The sequence below is a fragment of the Diabrotica undecimpunctata genome, chromosome 6, assembly GCF_040954645.1.
Source record: "Diabrotica undecimpunctata isolate CICGRU chromosome 6, icDiaUnde3, whole genome shotgun sequence".
NCBI lineage: Eukaryota > Metazoa > Arthropoda > Insecta > Coleoptera > Chrysomelidae > Diabrotica > Diabrotica undecimpunctata.
In genome coordinates this window covers 152,976,167-153,001,247 of record NC_092808.1, presented here as the reverse complement: position 1 = coordinate 153,001,247, position 25,081 = coordinate 152,976,167, and the positions used below count along the sequence as shown (strand labels likewise).

At 34.3% G+C, this 25,081-nt stretch overlaps 1 protein-coding gene across 1 annotated transcript in view; it reads left to right on the top strand.

Annotated features, from left to right (window-relative positions):
* The window catches only part of LOC140444148 (ras-related and estrogen-regulated growth inhibitor-like), a 428,607-nt gene extending 424,672 nt beyond the window's left edge, over window positions 1-3,935 (top strand). Inside the window, exon 5 of the mRNA XM_072535829.1 lies at window positions 3,649-3,935. Within this exon, the coding sequence (XP_072391930.1) occupies window positions 3,649-3,907 (259 nt within the window). The 3' untranslated portion in view covers window positions 3,908-3,935. The remainder of the gene's footprint in view (window positions 1-3,648) is intronic.
* The last annotated feature ends 21,146 nt before the right edge of the window (window positions 3,936-25,081 follow it).

The following is a 25,081-nucleotide window of genomic DNA, read 5'->3' as shown; positions in this document are numbered from 1 at the left end:
AACACAATATACAAAAACATTCTCCAACATCCTTTAGAGTTTATAGCCATTTTAGTGCTTGCGTGTAAGAACTCTTTGGTAAATACCAAAGTGGTTTTAGGCCAGACAGGTGAGCATCAGAGACTGTTGACTGTGGACCAACTGTGGGGACTAAAGAAGACAATAATTTAACAGCAGAATTTCATTTTGCTTTTATGAATCAAATGGCTCATATGTTTGCTCAAAGCATACTAGATCAATTCACTCAAAACCCCACTTTGTGGTAAATTTGTCAATAAGTCCTATAATTTACAATTTTTTTTTTTTTTTAGTTTAAAGGGATTAGGAAAGGTTATCCTCGTGCCTAGTTTTAAGCTTCTAACGGTCATAACTCAGCAAATTTGGTCCAACAAAAATAAAGAAGGCTAATTTTTGGGGTCCAGTAATAATTTTTAATACCTACCGATTTTGTTTTTCAAAAATCAAGACAACCATGTTATTTTGATTGTATCTTCATTAATTTCTATGCTAATTACTTTTACCTGTGCTCATTTTAAAGCCGTATTCAAGTACTTCACAAAATTTATTATGAGTTTTTTTTTTCAGAAACCTTCCATTTTCCGAATAGATCGAGGAAGGGCCCATTTGTGAGCCCTTCGGACACTTAGACCTGCTAAGGCTAGTCCATTTTATTACCCACTTTAAGGAGTCACAACTCATTAAAAATTATTCTCTTGAATGTATTTTTTTATAATTTTAACAACGATAAAATAGCTTTAACAAGAGAATATTTTGTTAACCAAGAGTTGGAACTTACCTCGAATAAATCCGCTGTGGTGTTGTTTACTCGTCAACTCTTACCGAATATATCCAGTATTAGAATGGATAATCTAAGTATACCTATCCAAAAACACTATACTTATCTCGGCGTCACACTTGATACTAAATTAACATCTTCTTCTTCTTCTGGTTCCTATCCGTTTCGGATGTTGGAAATCATATTGGCAATCATGACATTGCTCGCTGCGGCTCGAAACAGCTCCGTTGAGGTTTTCTTAAACCATGTTCTTAAATTCCGCAGCCATGATATTCTCCTTCTACCGGGTCCTCGCTTACCTTTGACTTTACTATGCAATATAGACTGCAGCAGGGAGTAACGGTGCTGATTTCTCATAACGTGTCCCAGATATTGCAATTTTATGCGTTTGATCGTAAACACAATCTCTGGTTCCTTCTTTATTTTTTCTAGAACTTTCTTGTTCGTGATCCTTGCCGTCCATGATATTCTCAGCATTCTTCTATAAAGCCACATCTCAAATGCTTCAAGTTTTTTAATAGTGGTGTCTGTAAGCGTGCATGCCTCCGCCCCGTACAACAACACAGAGAAAACATAGCATCTCAAATGTCTCATTTTTGTATCTAGGGATATGTTGTGTCGTTTGAAGATGGCGCTCATTTTGTTAAAGACCGTTCTTGCCTTTCCTATGCGGCACTTTATTTCCTGTACATTGCTCCACTGTTCGTTTATAATAGTTCCCAGGTAGCAATACTGTTTTACTCGCTCTATCTGCGTCCCATTAATGTATAGATGAGCCCCATTTATATTCTCCTTGCTGATAATCATTTGTTTCGTTTTGTGGGTATTAATGTTTAGTCTGTACTGTTGACTGTACTCGTTTATTCTGTCCATTGGCCTCTGAAGTCCCTCTAAACTATCTGCTATCACCATGGTGTTGTCGGCATATCTAACAATGTTTACTCTTTCACCATTTAGAAGGATGCCTTCGTCTATTCCGTAAAGGGAAAATTAACATGGAAAGACATATTAATAACTGTTTAATTAACTGCAAAAAATGCCTAAATGTTTTAAAGGTAGTTAACTGTCACCAATGGGGCGATGATCCTAAGGTTAATCTAATGTTTTATAGGGCAAATACCAGGTCAATTCTTGCCTTTGGTTGCTTTTTATATTGGTCTGCTACAAATACTAGTTAGACTGAATCCAGTACTCTGCGGTTGGTTTTAGGTGCGCTTAAACCTACACCTACTGAAAATCTATCAGCCGACTGTATGGAACCTCCATTACATTTAAGACGTCTTTTTTTAGCTGAAAAGTTTATCCTTAAATGTCAAGGTAATAACCAAACCTACCAATTGCAAAAAATATCCGACATATCTGTGTCTAACTTAGTTGACAAATGGTGGCATAACAAACATTCTCTAACTTTAGCTATAGCATTTCCTAATGTTTCTTCCTATTTAGAAAGCCCACCTAAAATTAATTTCTTCCAATCTAATTTCAATATTCTTTATTCCGAAACCAAAGTTTATTTCCCTATTTTTGATGATAACAACACCATTCAACTTCCATTTTGGGAGTTGGTTGTGCGGTATATATCCAAAACAATCAAGAACATAATATGATTAAATTAAACCAACAATGTTCCATTCATTCCACAGAACTGTTTGCAATATATCAAGCTCTGGAATGGACTATTGAGAAAAAAAATGTCTGATCAACAAATAGTAATCCTGGATTTAAAATCTGCGTTGTCTGCTTTAAATAATTCGCATAAGCATATATACAAAAACAGTATTATCGTCAAAATTTTATAAAATACGAGTACTAAAGCTACTTAAAAGAAATAACTCAGTCTCTTTCATTTGGGTAAAGGGACATGCTGGTATCTCGGGTAACACCAAAGCAGATTATTTGGCTAAAGAAGCGGCTTCAAAAGGATTAGAAATTAGTTGGCTCAATAGAGGTGATTGAGTCTTGCTGCGTAAACAAGAATTAAAACAAGAGAGCTTTCTGTAATAGAAGTAACAACCTTTATACAAAAATTCACCCTGTTTTACCTACTGCGTCTTTTTCTGCAAGAAGTTATCCCAATAGAAGAGTATACTCAATGTTTGTTAGATGCCTTGGTAATCATGCTACTGTAAAAGCCTGTCTTCGTAGATTTAATTTAAGTGAAACAGAACTTTGCGATTGTAATTCTAACACTTACGATATCAATATTGGATGTTTGGGTGCACATATAATGATGCTGCTATTAAAGTCGGTATCTATTATATAAATACCTCTTCCTCAGTGTCAATCTTCTAGTTAATATATCTCTTGTCATAATATTAGGCTTAACCAAATTTTTTGGAGATAGTTAAAAATGACTAGAAGAAAAATTTAGGATGGAATGTGTATTGTGAATGTATAAATCTAGCTTTGTTCCCTCTGTCTATTCTTATGTTATATATTTACCTCCTAGCCGTTGCGTGCTTTGTGCTGTAATAAAGTTGCTATGAAATGTAATCCTTTGTTGGTTGTAAATATTCACTTTAAGTTGGTTAGGGCCTTGAATGTAACGAATGAAATTATGGTTTCTTGTCAATGTACTGATTCTTGTGATACTGATGTTTACAATATATTTTTAATTTACCTCTGGGCGAAGTACTATATTAACAAATTCAAGTAGTCAAATACATTTTCGTGGCTGAATGGATCAAGTTATCCAAAGCCCCTAATTAAATAAAAAAAACTAGACAATACGCCTGTCGAACAAATACATGAGGTTATTAAAGATTAGTCAAACTTCAAAATACCAACATTTCAAATCCTTATCTAATGTATTTTTTTTTTCAATTTCTAAAATAAAACTTTATCTTTTTTAGAAAAATATGCATAGACGACGGCCATGAACTGTCGCTCAAATATGGCTGCCAGTTCTACGAAGTCAGCGCAGCAGAACACTTCGCCGGAGTTTCACTAGCCTTCCACTCTCTTCTCAAAGAAGCCAGATCAGTCCTATTGTTGAGATCGCTGCCCATCAGAAGAAGACTCGGAGTGAACAGCGTCTCTAAAGTGCTGGGCAACATCTTCGGCAAAAACTCGAAAGGAGACCGCAAGAAAAGACCTTCCTTGAGCATATAATTTAATTTATAAGAGTAATTACATTTGATAGTTCCTTATTTATTTAACATTTACGAGAGTGTGCAGATTTAAAAAGTATTTAACTGTGAACGAGAATAAACTAGGTTAAAATAGAATATTTTTAAATTATTGAACTTTTGAGCACTTTATTGGCTCAAAATTGATATCTAGAGGTTTTAGGTTAACCCTTAACCCGAAATATGGTCTCCAGATCAATACGCCTTTACGATGATGCAAGTAGACACGCTGAGCTCTCCAGTTTAAAACAAGCTCTCATCCAAAACGATTACCACGAAAATCACATCTATAGGAGCATCCACAAACATCAATCTCCCTATCACTGACAAAATCTTTACTCCCCAACAAATACTTTCATCTCTTGTCCGATCAATCATAGACAACATTACAAATGAACAGCACAGAGTTTATGAAATTTCTTGTGCAGACTGTGTCCGATCCTATATAGGCTAAACAAATCGTAGAATCCAAAGTAGGATTTATGAACATTCCATTTTTGTTAGCAATATGGGATAAACAAACAAAGTAACTTTGACTAATCTATTTGACCAATCGCTTTGAAATTTTGGATCATAATTTAAGCATCACAAGTCCCAACATTCCATGTAATATGAAGGTTCTAAGGTAATTTTTAAAAAAGTTTATTAAAAACCGAAATTTCTGACTTATTTTGCAACTTTATAAGCAACAAATAAGAGTAGAAACATTAAAAAAAAATGCCATTTTGAAGGATTTAATTTGACTTTCTTACTTTATTAAAGTTTCTTACTCTCAAATATGTTTTTCACAGGCTTACCGTTTGCTGATAGACGAAAAAGGCGAAAATTGGCCGTTTTTGAACTTAATTAATTAATAATTAAGTCTAAAAAATCGACTGCAGGTCAGTGTCACGAAAAACGCAAAATCCCTTAATGCTACATACGCCTCTCGTACAGCGTTTTCCGTTCTCCCAACAATATTGATATCATCAGCATAGGCCAGGATTTGCACTGATTTATTATATATTGAACCAGTGGATGTGATTTGTGACATCTTCTTCTTCTTCAGTGCCTTATCCGGTCCGGATGTTGGCGATCATCAAGGCTATCATGGTTTTGTTGACTGCTCTGCGAAACAGCTCCGCTGAGGTCATCCCAAACCATTGTCGGAGATTTTTCAACCACGAGATACGACGGCGTCCCGGTCCTCTTCTGCCAAATACTTTACCCTGCATAACAAGTTGAAGAATTCGATATTTTTCTTCGTTCCGCATCACGTGGCCGAGGTACTCAAGCTTACGTTATTTAATTAAATTAAGCACTTCTTTTTCTCTTGTCATGCGCTGTAGGACCTCAACGTTGGTGACATGGTCCACATAAGATATTTTTAGTATCCTTCTGTATATCCACATCTCGAAGGCTTCGATTCGTTTTTCAGTGGCTTGCGTCAGTGTCCAGGCTTCAACTCCATATAGTAACACTAGAAGAACGTAGCACCTCACTATCCGCATCTTGGTTCCCAAACTGAGATCACTGCAGCACAGCAAGGATCTCAACTTAATAAATGTAGACCGTGCCATTTCAATTCTGGATCTAATCTCTTGAGCGTAGTCCCCTTGTACGTTGAGGGTAGTTCCGAGGTAAGTGAATCTGTCGACTCTCTGGATCTCTTCGCTACCTGCCATTAGTGTCCCGGGATCTAAATTTGTACGGCTGACAACCATGAATTTAGTTTTCTTAATATTAAGGTTCAGTCCGTATGTTACGCTCACAGTTCGCACTCGGTCTAGTAAGACCTGCAGATCGTTTAGGCTGGTTGCTAGTAACACAGTGTCATCGGCGTAGCGGATATTATTTATGTATTCACCGTTCACTCGGATTCCCATGTCTAGATTTGTGAGGGCTTCATTAAAAATCTCCTCAGAGTATATATTGAAAAGAGTCGGCGATAGCACACATCCTTGCCTTACTCCTCGCATGATCTTCACTTGGTCGGTCAGCTGGTCTTCGACCTTGACTTGAGCACGCTGGTTCCAGTATAAATTCATGATGATCCGAATGTCCTTCTCATCCAATCCTACTCTTTGTAGTGCGCAGCCCATTATTTGTTTTAAAAGGTTCAGACAGTTCCCCCTGAATTCGTACTCTACATTCAACTTTTTCAAGAGTTAGTTTTGTTAAATTTACCAACTGATTTGGTATTCCTAGCTCTTTCATTGCTTTGTACATTTCTCTTTTATTCACAGAGTCGTAGGCTGCTTTGTAGTCTATAAATATGTGATGAGTATCAATACCATATTCCAGTGTTTTTTCCAAAATTTGTTTCAGGGTTACAATCTAATGAATTGTCGATTTACCACCTCTGAAACCAGCCTGGTATTTTCCTACTATCCGTTCTGCATATGGTGTCATACTGTGACATAGTACTGTGGAAAATATTTTATATGCTACGCTTAAAAGCGTAATTCCTTTGTGTAATCCCCATGATTATCTATTCCTGGTAATTTGTTTCTGGCTAGTCTTTTAATTGCATCTTTAACTTGTAATATTGTACTAATGTACTTAATTTTTGGTATACTTCCTTTTTTAATTTTGCCTTCATCTTCGATTTTCCCTGTCCACCATACGTTCTTGATTTAATATATATTTATTTCAGTTTGTACTTTTTGATGTGTTCTTGTATTTCTTAAATGTGTTCGTATACATGCTCTAGCAGTTTTTCACAACTATACATGACACAAAAAACCAAATAGGAAATCCAGATGGACAGAAAAGATGACAGCTGCAGAATCAGATTACTTAGAACAATGATCAAGGTATTAACGTAGCTCTAATCATTTTTAACTGATGTTAAAAGAAGAAATTGAAGGGAAAATAAAATAAAATGACTGATCTTCGTTCATCATCATCATCATCAGCCGTTTTGAGTCCACTGTTGGACAAAGTCGTCCCGTAGATCTAAATTCCAGAATTTTCTTCGTCCACCTTCCATCTTTTAATCTGGCAACATGCCCCGCCCAGTTCCATTTCAATGTTGTAATCCTTTGAACTACGTCAGTAACACCAGTTTTTCTCCTAATTATTGTATTTGATACTCTGTCTCTGAGGGATGTATTCAGCAATGCTGATCTTCGTTAAATGAACAAAAACATTTGCCTTTAAATAGCGAAAATATACAGAACCAACTCACATTTTAATATTTATACAAAAATAGTTTTCTTGCTAATCTGGGATTTTCAAAAAATGTAAGAAAAGCTTTTGATAAAAAGAAAGAGAGAACATGATTTTGTAACACACGAATAGCTGTGGGAAAAACTTAAGTCACGAATTTATAATCGCATGTGCGACTGACGTACATATAATATTTCAAACATTCCATTATAGTAAATTTTGTCCCAAAACTTTCAATCAAAAAGTAAAACATTTTCTTTCTCAGTTAATTACCTTTTTTATCTGTCTTTTTAACAAAAAAATGTGATAGCAGACATATTTACCATTCACTTTTGTTCTGCTATATACGACATAAGACTGAAATTTATATAAAATGGGCATATCAACAACGTTAAGAAAGCTATTTTCTTATCAATTGTTGGAGCCTGTTTTAATTGAATATATACAGAGTGCACATATTACTGAATTAAAAAATTTGCCAGCTTAGAAACAATTTCTATACAGAAAAGATATTATTAAAAAAAAGTTGTGCAAAAAGAAAATTAGAGACCAAATATTTATTAACATTTTATTATAGGGGGATTATATTATATAAATAAATATGTTATTTACAAGCCTTCTAGGCCCTTAGCTAAATGCTATCTTCCTACACTCTCTTCTATTGATAACTTTTTTCGTCCAATTTTTTTTTTCTAATCTTCCGTATCTAATTACCTCAAACGATCTTTGACGGAGTCTTACTCTTTTCCTTGTTAGATCAGGTTTTTTCCATGCAATATTTTTAACTGGTTTCTAATTTTCCATTCTGCCCAACTGTCCTAAGCATTGCAGTCTTCGTATCCTTACAATTTTATTTATTGCAGATTCTTTAAAAATTTCGTACACTTACTTATTAGTCCTTTTCTCTCATCCTTCCTCTATTTGCATATATTCTCCGTAATAATTTTCTTTATTATCTTTAGAGTTTATCGTAAGACGTCTTATTCATAACCCAGTTTTTAGATTTATACAGAACAATTGTTTCCAAAACTGTTTTGTATATACATAATATATTACTTCTTAATTTGTCGGACCCATTAGCTGTCTTCTGTTGCAATTCATTTAATTACCCTGTTAATCTTTTTATCAGCAGTTCAATTAGCCAACTTGTTCCAGAACCACTTCCTTGTTTGTTATTTTGGTGTCAATTGCTGTTACTATCTTCGTTAATTTACCTGGTTTCTGTCTATTATTGGTTAAATAAACTATCCAAGCATTTTCCCCATCGTTTTTTGACATCTTTTTCTTGAATTAGTATTTTATTATTTTCGTCTCAGATAGGTACATCGAATCTGAAACGAAACTAATGTCAAAAAGTTCGCTAAATATATTGGGTTTATTTTAAGCCAAATTAACGGTATATATGAGTCCACTAGATGCAAAACTCTGTATTTGCAAAAATTTTAAAAATTGAGTTTCAGCTGACACTTATTTGTCACATGTTATAGCTATCTGCTGATGTAGAAATTCAGCTGCAAAGTCGGGTATTTGCTAAGAAATAGGCATTAGAAATGTTAGGACAGATGCAAAACTATGCATTTGTGATCCTACGCCAGTTGCATAAATGTGTAATTGCAATTGGCCAATCGCTTACATTGTTTGAGTCACATGACACGTCACGTGTGTAATGAAAACGAAATGTAATGAAACTTAAGAGGTAAGAGGTGTCTTCAATTAACTAGATAGGTTTTAGGCATCAACCTAAGCATTTACCCGGGTTTCCCACCCGTAATAATACAAAGAAAGTGTATTGTTGTAATGAAAACTACAACATATCATTTGGCACTCCCTTAATAGATGCTTGTTCTGCATGTCTCAGAACGAAGGAAATTTTAAGAAGAGAAAATTCAAAAGAAGAAAAGTTGAAGGTTATAACAGAGAAGAGAGATCATACGTTAAGAGCTAAAGCCTTTTAGTCTGTGTTAAAAAACGAACGAAATCATAATACACAAACATTTTCTTTTGATTGTTAAAAAATCTTTCCTTACGAAAGCTTCCAGACCAGACGGCTTATTTTTCGCAGCAAATAAATTTTTATAATTTCGTGGCTAGAAATTCAAAATCCCATCTTTCTTCTGCAAATGTGACGTCATATGTGTGGCTTGAGTATGATCATCCAAAACATTCAAATGTTGTTGCCTCTACTGTACATGATACCCTCATAAAATTCAACTTTAAAAATCAAATCGAAAAAGTCCACCTATTTGCAGATGGATGTTGTGTACAGAACAAAAATAGCACGATGATGTTTATGATAATGTACTGGTTGGTTTATGAAGCACCTAGTCACATCAAGGAAGTGGAGTTTACATTACAAGGAGTGGTGTTTCATTCGCAACATGTTGTTGGTCATTCCTTTTTGCCACCAGATAGGATTGTCGGTATGATAGAAAGGGAGATAAAAACGAAGAACTTTGTAATAAAGAGAAAAGAATATTAAGATATATATTGGAAAACACTCAAAGGTGCTGAGACTTGGTAAAGACTGACAGATATCAAACTAGAGAAAGACGAGTAACGTTTTTGTTAAAAAAACCTTCCCAGTGGCATTTTAAATACAATGTATCGAAAAAAGATTTATAATTTTTAAGGACAAAGATCATATTATGGCCTCGGTAAGGGGGGAAATATTTTATCGTTATGACATAGGATTCAGCAAGTCTCTAATAAAAGGAAAAAAGATTTCTATATTGAAACCTAAGTTACAACAGATTGGATGTTCATTGAAATAAGATAAATCTCCCATAGACACTCTCCTTAGAAAAGATTTTGGTGAAAATTGGAGAGACCAGCTGGATCTCACATTTTATAAAATAATAGATACTGGCGTACAGACAAATAATAACGAGAGTGTTGCAGAAAATGATCATATTCATGATGAGGACCCCGAGGAACTTAGAGTTTAGAAATTACTATAAATATATACACGTAATTTGTAAGATCTTTTGTATTTTGGATAAACATAAACTGTTGACTAAAAGTTTACTTCCACATGCTTTCGTCCTTATTCGTAACACGCTAGGTTTGAAAAACAGACTAATCCAAGAACCACTAATATCGTTAATGGTTGATTATTATCATGTATTTCGGTATTTTCAAAGTTTTGCATCTGACGGACTCATATTCACTAATAGTCCAAGATCCCAGAGCGAGCAGACATAACTTATTTTCACACAGATGAAACCTTAGAGTCTGAGTAGCGTCTCGTGTGCTTTGAATACCTGCGTATTTATGAAACTTGCTGAGTGACACCTGGGCAGGTACCAGGTGAGAAAGGTAACTAAAAATAAGAGCTATTTAACTTAAATTTACATAACTGATTTTTATACATATTTTGTAGAATATTATTTTGAAAATACTGTAATAAGTGTCAGACACTTGTCATGGACCAGAACTTTTGTCAGACGCTTTAAAGCTCCACTAAAATTAAATGAACTTTACTTACTTTTACATGTCTTATTTTTAAATATGTTATTAATGGAACTATAATAAAGTTATATTTAATCAGTCAGACAAATTAAAATGACCAAACATCCCCCGAACAGAAAAATTAGTTAACCAGCGGTATGAGCGCGTGAGTGCTGTGCGCATGAGCCTCAAAGTAAAAAATTCAAATACCTACATTAAGAATACTTACTGTTTTCGATCCGATTAAATATTTTTGCATCTCTATTTAAAAATAAGACATGTAAAAGTAAGTAAAGTTCATTTAATTTTAGTGGAGCTTTAAAGCGTCTGACAAAAGTTCTGGTCCATGACAAGTGTCTGACACTTATTACAGTATTTTCAAAATAATATTCTACAAAATATGTATAAAAATCAGTTATGTAAATTTAAGTTAAATAGCTCTTATTTTTAGTTACCTTTCTCACCTGGTACCTGCCCAGGTGTCACTCAGCAAGTTTCATAAATACGCAGGTATTCAAAGCACACGAGACGCTACTCAGACTCTAAGGTTTCATCTGTGTGAAAATAAGTTGTCTGATCGCTCTGGGATCTTACTCTATAAGCAATACCGTTTTATACTGTGCAATGCTTTTACACTTTTAGGTATACAATGGGTTTTAATTATGTACTTACTCTCTTCAATTTATTGAACAAAAATTTTTAACTTACTTAGTTTTTGGTGTCGTTCTATGATGACATTGTTGAGACTTAAAAAAAGTTTGTTATAGAATTTTCTGTAAAAGTAAAAACATGTTAGGAAAGTTAATTAGAGGTTAATTTTAACGTTATTTGTAGTAATATATTTAAATTTATTTTCATATGTAAACGTGCCATTCTGTATATAACCTATGTTGGACAAAATAAATAATATTTAAGATTTACGAAATATCTGATATATAATTTTATAATATAAAATTCTTATTATTACTAGCAGTAAAATCTACTATTGTAGAATAATAAAAGTGTTATACAAAATATGTGAAAAGTATGTTTCAAAAACATATTACGCAAGAGTACAATTTTAAAATGATTTAGTTCTTATTTGTCAAGTTGTTTTCAAAGATCAAGTATTTATCGACACACGCACACACTCATAAGCAGCAACAGAAGCTCTAGGGAAACGCAAAGTCATACTCAACAAAAGAAACAACAACAATACACCATGGTTCAAAAAAGAAATAAAAGAGAAATGTAAAGAGAAAGGAGAGGTCTACACGAAGTACAAAACACCAAATACTCCGGAATCCCGAGACACCTAGAGAAGAATACGAAACGAAACAAAGCAGTTGGTAAGAAGAACAAAAAATTAACACTGGGAACAGTACAAAAAGGATGGAAAGCGACTTCTACGGTACACAAAAGGGAAAGGAAAATAATAAGCAATTAAGACATTAAATAGAAATCAGTTTTCAGGAAGTAGAGATAGCCATAAATTCACTCAAAAATAGAAAGTCACTATGACCAGACGGAATAACCAACGAGGCTCTAAAACACGGAGGAGAAAGTATAACCCTAGAGATATCAAAACTTATACAAAAATTAATATTGCACTGCAAGATACCAGACGCATGGAGAAGCAGCATAATGATACCAATGTTCAACAAAGGAGATAAAGGACCCCAACAATTAAAGAGGTATAAATCTACTGAACATAGCACTTAAGCTTACCACAAAAGTCCTAACCAACAAAATCAATAAACTAACAACTTGGTCAGATGAACAACAAGGATTCAGATCAGGAAAACCCTGCGTAGACGCTGTATTTGTACTAAGGCAAATCATGGAAAAGGCCATCGAGTACAATAAACCAGCATATCTATGCTTTATAGACCTGACATAGGCTTTCGATCGCATCCAAGTGGAAGACGTCTTACACCTACTTTATAAAAGAAACATACCAATCAATATTATACAAACCATCGAAAACATCTACTACCAAGCCCACTTTTCTTTAATATAATAATGGACGAAATAATACAAGCAGGTACATAAAGGTCATGGTTACAGAATGGGGAATAAAGAAATCCAAATGTTATGTTATGCAGACGACGCCGCACTAATGGCAGAGACAGAAGACGAGCTCCAAAGATTAACACACATCTTTAATATAACAGCCAAGAAATAAAATATGATAATATCAGTAGAAAAAACCCAAATTTATGACAATACCTAAATACCCACTACGCTGTAAAATCGAAATTGATGGGAAAATAATAAAGCAAGAAGCAAGGTTTAGATATCTGAGAATAGATATAACTAGTTACGGAGATGTTGAAGAAGAACCACGACAACAAAGACTAAAAGCAAGGATCTCTTATTGACACAATCTGACACAAAACACAAAAACAAGAATCTATATAGCAGCAATTAGACCTATATTAACATACACGGCAGAGACAAAACCTGACACATCTAAAACGAGACGACTACTAGAAACAACAGAGATGAAAATACTTCGACGAATTTCAGGGAAAAGTCTGTTGGATAGGGAGAGAAGCAAAAACATAAGAAGAGTATGCAACATAGAAGACATCCATTTATGGGTGACGAAACGGAAACAGCAGTGGAACGAACACATTAGTAGAATGGAAGAGGATAGGATAGTACGAATAGCACGAGATAAATCACCAAATGAACGAAGAAGTACCTATTGGCAGATCAAGAAAAAGGTGGTGCTATAATTTACACAATTTAAGAGGTTAATATTGAAGAAGAAACAGGTTTTAAAGCCTACATACAACGCAAAGAGAAGAAGATTAAATTTTATGCAAAAACATTTTTTTCTATTATAAAAACGGGAGTATACCCGTTACCCCCGGGATATTTTACGTAACTGTATGTAAAATACTGTCAGGTACACCATGTAGCTGTTAATGTCCACTATTAAACGTAGGCATCATCCAATGTCTTTCAATTGTGGGCTGTCATCATTTAGCTCCCATCAATTCTTCAACCTCTGCTACAATTGTCTACTCGTATGTTCAAGAACTCATGTTCTTGTCACATGACTGGCTTATCTCCATTTCATTAAAGTTATATGTTTCACTATGTCTTTGATCTTTTTTGTCTAATGGCGTTATTGATTATTCGGTTTCTTTTAGTGATTCCAAGCAGGACTCTTAACATGGCTTTCTGGGCTACTCCATTAATGTCACTATCAGCAATACGCATTGTTTATATACTTTCCTTTTTAGACATATAGGTATATTACTCTTAAAATTTTCCAAAAGCAGGCCTACCCAAACCTATTCTAATCTGTATATGCGTTTGGTTGTTCTTTCTAATTTGTATTTCGTGCCCAAGGTATTTGTATATATGTATTTCCCTTATGATCACTGGGAACGTTCCTCGCAGGAAATGAAACATGATTTTTATGGTCGTCTGCAAAAGGAAATATGACGCATTATAAGAAGTCAAAGAACGGAGAGAAAGGAACTAAGAGAACCAAAACATATATAAAAGAAAACATGGATCGACTATCTAAAAAAGCTCAATGAGAGGAAGAACAAATGACGCAAGAACCATATACACCAGAAATTATCATACATGAAGAATTTATTAGAGGAAGTTCGAAAAGCTGAAGAACAGAAAAGCTACAGGTAAAGATGGAATACCAAACAAATTACTGAAATATTGTGGAGCAGCAATGACAGCAGTAAACACGATAAAATACCAGAAGAATATAGAACTACTATACTTTATTTGTAGTAACTAAAACCTTTACATTCCAACTACTTTGTTTTTGTCTTACTAACTTTTAAACATTTTTTTAACGTTAAATCTAATATTTTTAGATAAAAATTAAAAATATAGTAAACTACAACATATTAATACGTGGAATAGCCGAACATATAATACGATGCTATACTAATGATCTTAGGATTAATCTTAGGATTTTTAGAGTTTATTTTATAATGAAAATTACTATGATTTGATAAAGCTGTATAATCGTGTTTCTTTTATAAAAGCTAAACGTTAACTCACTAAATATAATGCGAATATGTTTTTTTGTGTTCTATTCACATCTGTAAAACTAAAATCTGTACAAAACGGTCAGACCACACACACTCAGGTCACTGGTCTATCTAACAGGACTCTTGAGATGGCACATGTTGGGGTTTGAAAATCATAATATTACGGCTCGCCCTTAAGAGACGCAGCGTCAGGAGTTGGTTTGTTACAGTCTCCTTCCCTGGCCTCGAACTCTTTAGAGGAGGGGCCAGTAGAAGATGTGCTTTTCTTCCTGGGGCGTTCTCGTCTTCGTCTTGTCTTCGTGGTGTCTTCGTTCTCACGCACTTTAGCATTCTTTGATAATGCCTTCCTCCAAGAGTTTATCTAACTCGGCTTCCAGTACCTCTCCCTTGGCAGGTGACATTCGGTATGGTGGCATTGCAATTGGTGCACTATTCCCAGTATTTATGCAATGATGTGCATAAGCTGTAAGCTCTCCCCCCATTCTGAAGGTATTCTTCCTACTTTCCAAAAATGTATCGAGTCGAGCTCGTTCATAATTCACTAGCATCATTCCTTCATCTTGTCTTAAATTTTCACAACAATGAATTTCAATAGGTTTTGTACCTTTTTCTTCAAAAAGCAACAGCTGACGTGCTTCATTCGCAAAATAACGTTTCTTATTGTGAAAATCTAGAACTATTTGGGCATCTATCAAAAAATCAATACCTAGAAGAGTTTTATTAGGTGCATCTGGAAAAACTATAAACTTTGTAGGCACCATTAGCGTTTTGTAGCAACGCAACTAAAAGAAGAAAAGACTACGGTAAAATTACTAATACATTCTTTATAGCTATACAGTTTTAGACCGTAGCGTGAGGAGGAACTACTAAAGGATTTATTCAATCAATGGGAACCCTCTGATACAGTAGGCGAGAGTTGCGAAGATCCAGCGCAAATCCTTATTTTCTACCGATTCTATCCGAGCGCCTTGTTTACATATTTATCCATGCTGTCAGTAGCGCATCGGTAACTATTCGGTGCCGTTAATTATATAAAAAGCATAGTCACGCCACTGTTCACCTCTTCGGATACAGTCAGCACAAGCCACATGCGCGAGCGAGGTTGGATCTTCCTATGTGGCGTTTGCAGTAATGACAGTGTAAAGACAAAAATACAGTAGTTTGAATATGTAGAAAGACTCATGTAAAATAAAAATTGTCAACACAGGAAAAAAAGAAGAAGAATTGACAAGCAGATCATAAACTTATAAATAAGAATTAATAAAGAAAAGTATTTTTAAATTTATAATTTTATTTTTAAAATGATTCAAAGATGATAAAAATATTCAAAAACAAAGTTCAACTTTTTTATACAAGCCCAGGTGTTACAATTTTTGAAACATACTTGCATAATCATACCTATGACATGAAAGGATTGAAGTTTAAAAATGTCAGTACTATTACCTTAACGTTGTAAATTTTAGGGACAAACTATTTATTTTAAGGCATTTCCTGCACGTTTCTTGCTTTATTAAATAGGTTAGTTTTTAGTTAGATTTTACTACGAGGCTTTTTGTAAAAATGCAAATTATTTTTATTATATTGTTTAACATTGCGTATACTTTTCTGTAAACTTTCATGTACAACAAACAAAAACTTGATAGTTTGAACCAAGAGTAGGAGTACTAGTTTTGAAATATTTACTTTGTGATAAATTTTGTAATGATTATGATGGTTTTTTAAACAGAAAAACCAAGATTTTAACCATTCATATGTTCTGCAAAACAGATATAGGCCAGGAAATGAAGCATTTTGGCTTGCAATTTTTTTTGTCCAGCATGGATTTACTTGAAATATTCACAGAAGGTAGAGCATAGCCCAATGATCATTTTCTATATCATTCCGCTGTACGCTAAAACCTTGGGGATGATTGCCAGCCCATCTCGAGGATGGCAATGTTTCATTACATTTTGACCATGGAAATCGATGTAAAAATAATTTAAAGAAAAATTGTTCGTTACGTTTTCCTCGTCAAACTAATATTTTTCGAGTTATTCGCAAGTATAACAGTAACAGTATATAAAAGTAACAGTTTTTCAACGAAAAAATCGACTTTTTTAAAGGGTTTTTTGAGAATAACCCGAAAAATAAGCATTTAACCAAAAAAAACTGTGGATATCAAAATGGTATATTTTAGAAACACAAACAAAATTATTTTTTACAATTTTCTTACGGCCAATACAAATCTAGATACGGCACGTTAAAAGTTAGCTTTTTTGTCAAATATTCAAAGCCAAATAACGGGAAAACTTTCCTTTTTTCTAGGAAACTTTACAAGAGCTTTTTTCAAGTATACAATTAGACCTTTCAAAAAAAGTTCCTAGCATAAAAATTGAGAACTACGATCAAAATAAGGTCGGTACATGCTTTTTTCTAGGAAAAAATGAGTAAAAACTTTTTAGATATATGTATTATCAATACACTTAACCTATTTGACCTATTTAAAAGGCTAGTTTTAGAAAAATTAGTGTTTAAAGATAAATGTATTTTTTGCAATTTCGTATTTTCACTCTTTTTTCCAAATATCTCAGAAAATACTGGCGATACGAAAAAAATGACTTAATACTAAATTGTAGCTTTTTTAATAGGTAGGTAACTAAAATTTTCTGTGCATATATTTTCTTTGCAGTGAATATTTAGCGAGGTATAGATGTTTAAAACCTCTATTTACGGGCAAACATCCCTTTATTCAACCCCTTTAAATGCACCCCACTTAAAAACTAAATGATTTTATGGAATTTACAGGATTATGGATTTGCATAGTCTTATAGCTCTTTAAAAAACCCTACAAAATCATTTGCAAAAAAACTTTATTAAAAAATTAAGGAGCTATGTTTATAAAACGATTTTTTTTTTCGAAAAATTCGAATAGCCCCCTTGGGAGTATAGTAGAGCATTTTCAATGTATATAATACCACAGAATTGGTATTTCGGCAGTAATACATTATAATATGTTCCACTTTCTCCATTAAAATCGAAAGACAAAAAAGGAGAAACATACAGTTTGAAAGAAAGAACAAATGCTCTGACAATTTTTGTAGAATTATTCAATTGTGTGAATTATAGTAAATAAATTGGTTAGTTTCTTTGAAAATTAATAATTTTTTTCCAACATATAAAGACAACCTATAAGGGTGGTTTTAAGGGTTGAAATATTATATCCTGAAGCATAAAACAATTATTACTTAACTAATAAAAACCAAATGTTGACCATATTAAAGCTAAAAATGTTATTTTATAATGTTTTACAATTAGGGGTAGTTTTCATCCTTAAAAACCCAGAAGCGTACAACGGCTCAATATAGAAAATGAACTAAAGGGGAAAATGAGCCTAATCCCAAATTTTTACACAAATCGATGCTGGAAGAAAAAATTGCGAAGTGTTGCCACTTTTTTACCTTCATTCCTGGCCTAATAAGAATGTAGCATAGAACACTTCGATGGAATGGAATAACTGCTTTTTTTTAAGCTCCTTAGCACAATGGTTAAGATAATTAGGTTCTGTTAATAAAAAGAAATAAAATACTAATAAATATATTACCTACTGTTCTTATTACGTTTTTGTGTTGTATGATGAAAGTTACTGATAGCTAAGATGTAAAAATAACAAAAACCTATATTTTTTTCATTTTATATGGTATTGATCTCATTGTAATGTATTATATTGACATAAAATTCGTATACGAAGAATAGATAGGATTTAAGTCATACTACAATCTTTTTAATCAACTTTTTTGTCATCATAAATAGCCTTTTTTGTAATATAAAAAAAAACAGATAAAAATAATACGCCATACTAGTGAATTGATTTGTCTTTTACTGATGCTTCTTGTGCTCATATTCTAACAGAAATTTTTTCCATCATCAGAATAACGAATAGATATTCTACCTCTATGGTCTCAAACAAATGTTTATATGCTTTTGTTACTCATTTCTCAATGTGTAATTTAATTTTTTGAGGATTCTCAAATGACTACCAATGGTATTTAAGTGGGATATTATATTGAGAAGCATTTCAAAGGGGTTTGGCCACTATTGGTACGATTTTTTAAGCAGAAAATGTTTCGCCATGGATAGCGTTTAAGCAGGACTTTCTTTTATGGTCACAGACAACATGTGTGACTGTTTTTTTTTTTCACCATTTCGCAATTTTTACACCATGATCATTTTCTCTACTCATTGACCAGAGGTGTTTTTTTAGCTCTCGTCTATTGACATGCATTAGACTAAACAAAAGCCTAAAGCTTAATGTTATATTGCCAATGTCTTTCTTCAAACATATATACCCCTGTAAGTCTCTTCATTTGTTGTTATAACCCATTTCTATCAACTTTAGAATTTCATTTCTAAATGCATCTTTCCTGATACAACGGAATATTTCATTAGATAGTTTGGAAAAAAAAGTCTGCTAGTTTCTTCCCTTCGACTCATTAGAATTCTGTTGTTTGTCCGAGGGCCCTTAACCTGGTCCATGAACAGTTTCCATCAATCAATGAACCATCTGGCTCTATCTCTATTGCTTCCAATAGACTAGCGGTCTTCACGCCATTAGCAGATTATAGTATGTCTATCTTGGTGAAGGATTTCAGAACAAAACTCGAAGAACCAGCCAATAGCAAGAACCAAAACAAGCTTCAATACTTTCTATCAAGGGATACCTAAGATAATTACAGCAAGCTCAGTTGATAAGAACGAGTAAATTCAGGCCAGTAAATGTTTGTTTCGAGCAAACCAATGAACAGCTAGAATAGTTCTTATTATTCTTTTCTGGAACATTTCTGGTTATCTAAGTATCTATAATTGCTTTTTTTGATATAGTTGCGCTCTCGCTATTTTATCTTCAACTGTTGTTATCTTTTTAACACTATCTTTCGCTGGCGTTTGATATCCAGCTACTTTTGTATATACTTTTGTTATGGTTAACTGGGAAGTGATTTATTTTTTTATTAGTAAAGTTAATATAGACTGATTTACCATCATTAAAGTTTAGACCACGTAGAAAGAAAACTTTCCAATTAAAAAAAAAATCAACGATAAAAATATTGATCCAAATTTGGAGCAATTAAACATAAGGCTAGTAACCCCACATGAAGTAATTAAAGAAATCCAATCACAAACCAACCTAAAAAAATTACAAAATATTATCTTATACCAGAAAAAATTAAAAAACTTAGACTTGGTTTGCAAAGCGAAGCAAAGAGTCTTTGCTTTTGACGTCGTTAGATAAATTGGAGGCTTTTGGGAGATTCAAGGATCACATTTGGAATGTTTATTGTTGCATACATGGGAATCAAGATTTCTAATGTTCGGATAGATTCTCTGAGACCCAGCGGTATGTAGTGGCTTGAGAAGCATGGAATTTCTGAGTGCTTTAGCCACCAGTCGTATGGTTTTAAGCAGAGAATTTGTGATCTTAAATATCGTCTAATCAGGAACTTGTTTACGTTCAGAAAGAACATATCTGGCTGTGATTTCCTCCATTTCGCAATTTTTACACAATGGTTTAATGTCTCTCTGCTCAAGTTCATTAGGTTAAGTGAAGGCGTTCTCTTAATGTTAAACCTTAGGTTGAATGAAATGTTATATTGCCAATGATTTTCTTCCTACAGGTTTGCCTCTAAAGCCATTTGCTCCTGTAAGTAATTTCTGTTCACTCTAGGATTTCGTTACTAAAGCCATATTTCCTCATGTTCTGAGCCTTTAAATAGTTTTGTAGAGTAAGTCTGCTGCTTGATTTTTTCGGACTCTTTCATGATTTGACATCTATATTAATCAAATTCTGTTATGTGCCCAAAAACCTTAATCTGGTTTCATGAACAGTTTTTAATCAATCAGTAAATCATCTGGCTCTGTTTCTATCGATTCTAGTAGTCTTCAATTCACTAACAGACTATATTCAGGTTCTTGGTGAAGTAATGCACTCGAAACTCTAGCCGAAAACCAGCCAGAAGCAAGATTGGAGGAATTACAGCATGCTCAGTTGATAAGAACGAATAAATGCAGTCCAGTTTAGATGCTGGTAGAGAGATCGGACCCATGGCGTTGATTACTTACCCTTCTTCTTCTAAACATTTCTATATTTATTTATTATAAGCAGGTTCTTGTTGAAGTAATTCAGAACGGAGCTCGAAAAACCCGCCAGACGCAAGTTTGGAGACAATTACAGCAAGCTCTACGAATTCTACTAGCTTAGTTTCTCGAAGAAAATGGAATCTGACTCTCACGTTCTTAGAAAATGTGAGGCTTGGGAAGATTTAGATTTCATACATGAGAGATTCAGGTTCCACACATAGGAATCAAGATCTCTTATATTCGAATCGATTTTTCGGGACCTTGTGAGTAGTATAGCCATAGTGGTTCTGTGCCCAAAAAATTTTGATTCTTGATTGTATATTGCTGAACAAAAGGAAAGTTAATTGTTATAGATATGTATATGCTATATTTTATCTGCTATTGATGGTCTTTCATTGTTTTATAATAATATTTCTTGCTGATTTAAATAGATTATTACCGTGTGACGGACAAACAGTTGTTTTTCTCGAAAATAATGTTCACCTGTATGACTTGGTCCAATCTTTTATCAAAAACTAAGTACAATTTAGACAATATGGTTAAAAAAATATCTAATTATAAAAAACATACCTTGCTTATTTATTCCTAAGATATATTAAGAATATGAATTATATATTGCATTTTTGCAATTTAGATGTAAAAACGACCAGTTTTAAACAAATATGCTAGAACAGATAAAAATGTTTATTTTTGTATTCTTTTAAGTAGAATGTAGTTTTATATATAATAAATTTTATTGATCAATAAAGGATTTTTCGAAACATTTGTATTCGTTTCATTTTATTTCAGACTTTGCGATAGTCCATATCAATATAAGAATTGATTTATCTGTCGAATCCATCAGAAGAAAAACGTATACGATTCCACAGAGAGAGAGCTGCAGCTAGAAGAACACTTAGACAAAAAAAGAGACAATATCTTCAGCAACAAATTGAAAAAGTAGAAGGATAACACAGACGAAATCAAAATAAAAATGTCTACAGAGAAGTAAGACAACATAAGAGAGGCTCGTACATAAGCACACCCAACTTCGTAAGAGATAAAAATGGAGAAATGCTGGCTGCCGAAAACAAAATAATAGAAAGATGGGCTGAATATTTTGAAGAGCTCCTGAATATCCAAAATTTCACTGATGAAAACAATGAAAATGGTGGAAACAACGGAGAACATGAGTATCAAACGGTCGAATTAGAAATACCCCCACCAAGCATGGAAGAAATTACGCATGCCATAAGAACGCTTAAAAACGATAAATCCCCTGGTCTGGACAATATTGATGCCGAGCTAATTAAAACAGGCGGTCATGAACTCATAAGTAAAATCCATCAATTAATAGAAATGGCCTGGCAACAAGAAATAATGCCGAAAGAATGGTGTGGTAGTATTATTGTACCAATACACAAGAAAGGAAAAAAGGAATCATGCATGAATCACAGAGGAATCTCACTAATCAACACTACATATAAAATATTGGCTTGGATATTATTAAAAAGATTAGTATATACCATACGCAGAAAAAATAGTTGGTGACTACCAGTGTGGTTTCAGGCCTGGCAGATCGACTATTGATCAAATATTTGCAATAAAACAAATGCTTGAAAAGTGTTGGGAATATAATCACGACGTGCATCAGATTTTTATAGACTTCAAACAGGCTTATGTTTCAATTAATCGTGCAACATTATGGAAGGCAATGATCGAGCTCGGCGTACCCAAGAAACTAGCTGCGGTAACACAAATGTGTGTAAGTAACTCTTTTGCACAAGTTAGAATAGAGGGAAAAATATCAAATAAATCAAATATTTACAATAAGATAAATGCTTGAAAAGTATTGGGAATATAATCACGACGTGCATCAGATTGTTATAGACTTCAAACAGGCTTATGATTCAATTAATCGTGCAACATTATGGAAGGCAATGATCGAGCTCGGCGTACCCAAGAAACTAGCTGCGGTAACACAAATGTGTGTAAGTAACTCTTTTGCACAAGTTAGAATAGAGGGAAAAATATCAAATGCTTTCTGCATAAATTCTGGACTGAGACAGGGAGATCCGTTGTCCCCATTGTTGTTAAACCTGGCCTGAGAATATGTCATGCGAAAAATAAATCCAAAAATCAAACCAGACATAACTGCTCGGGTAGCAAAAATCATACTCACCTTTGCCGATGACGTAGACGCAGTAGCACAATCAACATTAGAAATTAAGGATATTTTCTCGAGCTTTGAAGAAGCTGCATTAAACATCGGTCTAAAAATAAATGAAGACAAAACAAAATACATGGTCGTCTCAAAACAAGAACGACAGCGAATAAGGCAAAACATTACTATAAATGATCACAACTTCGGAGTGGTTAAAGAATTTAAATATCTAGGAGCAACAATCACAAATGACAACAAATTAGAGCGAGAAGTTGAAACGAGAATAATGGCAGGAAACAGATCTTTCTTTGCAATGCAACATCTAATGAAGTCAAAACTTCTTTCACGAGATACAAAAATCCGGATATATAAGACCATAATACGACCAGCAGCCGCGTATGGAAGCGAAACGTGGACGCTAACAAAAAGGGAAATAAATAAATTGCTGATGTGGGAACGTAAAATTCTTCGAATGATATATGGCCCTTGCACAGACAGTGTGACAAAGGAATGGAGGGGCAGATACAATAACGAGCTAGAATCTCTATTCGGAAAAGAAAATCTAGTCAGACATATAAAGGCCAATAGACTCAGATGGGCAGGGCATGTGATACGCAGTAACGACAATCGCCTTATAAACAATGTGTTCTGGGAAAGGCCAGGGGGACGAAGGTCTGTAGTGCGGCCTAGAAAAAGGTGGAAAGATGCAGTCAAAGAAGATCTAGAGAAAATGGGAGTGCGACAATGGGAATTACTGGCACAGGACCGAAAAACATGGAAGGTAATAGTAAACGCGGCAAAGAATCACGAAGAGTTGTAGCGATAATGATGATGATGATGATGACGATAGTCCATAGCACCATTTAATAAAACAGGTATTAAAATGCTTTTAATTGCATAATATTCTAAACAACTATCTAATTAATTATAATTCTTTTTTTGAACAAAGCTACTGAACCATTAAAAGTAAAGTATACATTATTACATAGATTAATTTTCAAATGGGGTTTTTGGCTAGTACTGTTGGTTACAAAAGTTAAAAACAAGAAAGGTCAACAAAAATATCGTTGACGAAAGCTGGGGACAAAAGGTCAAGGTGTATTTTTGAAATGTGGATATTAAGATAGTTTCTAACACTCGTGTGTTGTTTTTTTTTTTTCAAGATATTTTTCATAGCCGCAATAATAACTGGTAAAAAGATCCGATGACATAAAAAATGAAAAAAGAGCAAAGAATTGTAAAATTAAATTGGAGGTGAACAGCCCAGCATTAACAAAACGTATAAATAAAATTAATAATCAAGTGGAAATCATGGACCGAAAAAAAGCCTGACGGTCATTTAATTCCATGGAATCACTATATTCAAAAGTAGCTGAGAAAAATTTGCTTTAATAGGGGTATAAGTAGAAAGAGTTAGAGGAAATATAATGTTTACAGGAAATGCTCAATATTTAAGAAGGCCTGTTTGGATATGGCAACAAAATTACTTATGAAATTATTATTAGAAACTTTCAAAAAGAAAACTTTGATGAACGGATTAGCAGATTTAGCACAAATAAATTTTTACTACAATCCCCAGATATTAAAGCGATAAATTTACAATCTTACAGTAGTAAGAATGGAGACAGAAAGATTGCCGAAAAGAGCCCTTGATAGTAAAATGCAGGGCACAAGACCAAAAGGAAGGCCACGAAAAAGATGGGAGGATGAAGTGGCATTGCTATGCTCTGCGCTCTCCAATTGCTTTGGCAGGACCCTGGACTACCTGGCCTTTCGGCATACGTCCGTTAACGAAACCTCTGCCCCTACGAGTCCGACACCAAAGTGAAGGTGCCACGCCACGTATGCAAGAAACGTTTCGTGGGGCTCCACCTTCCCCGTAGTACCTGTGTTGCGAGTACCTCACCTACCCGTTATCCCGCCCCCGGGCGGATAGGTTTGGCAGGCGGAGGAATTTCCACCTCGCACGTAGACCGGTCGCCGCCGAGGATCTCTCCTCTACCACTCTTGGATCTCCCGATGGGTACGTGCCGGGGCACCCACACCACGCCTGACACAAGGTCAGGAGAGGTATGTACGGGCCCAGCTCGTTCAACCTCACCACGCTGTTTTGGAATGAGAGTAGAGTGGTCCCACGAGAGTCTCGTCTCGGATACTAGGAGTGTAGAGCGGTGACCGTGTCGCCGAAGCGACCGTGTGCGTTTCTACAAACCCGACACCTCAAGCGACGGCTCTCCACCTCCCGATTCCTACCCATTAGTCGCCTCTTACGACAGACAGGGCTTTCTGACCC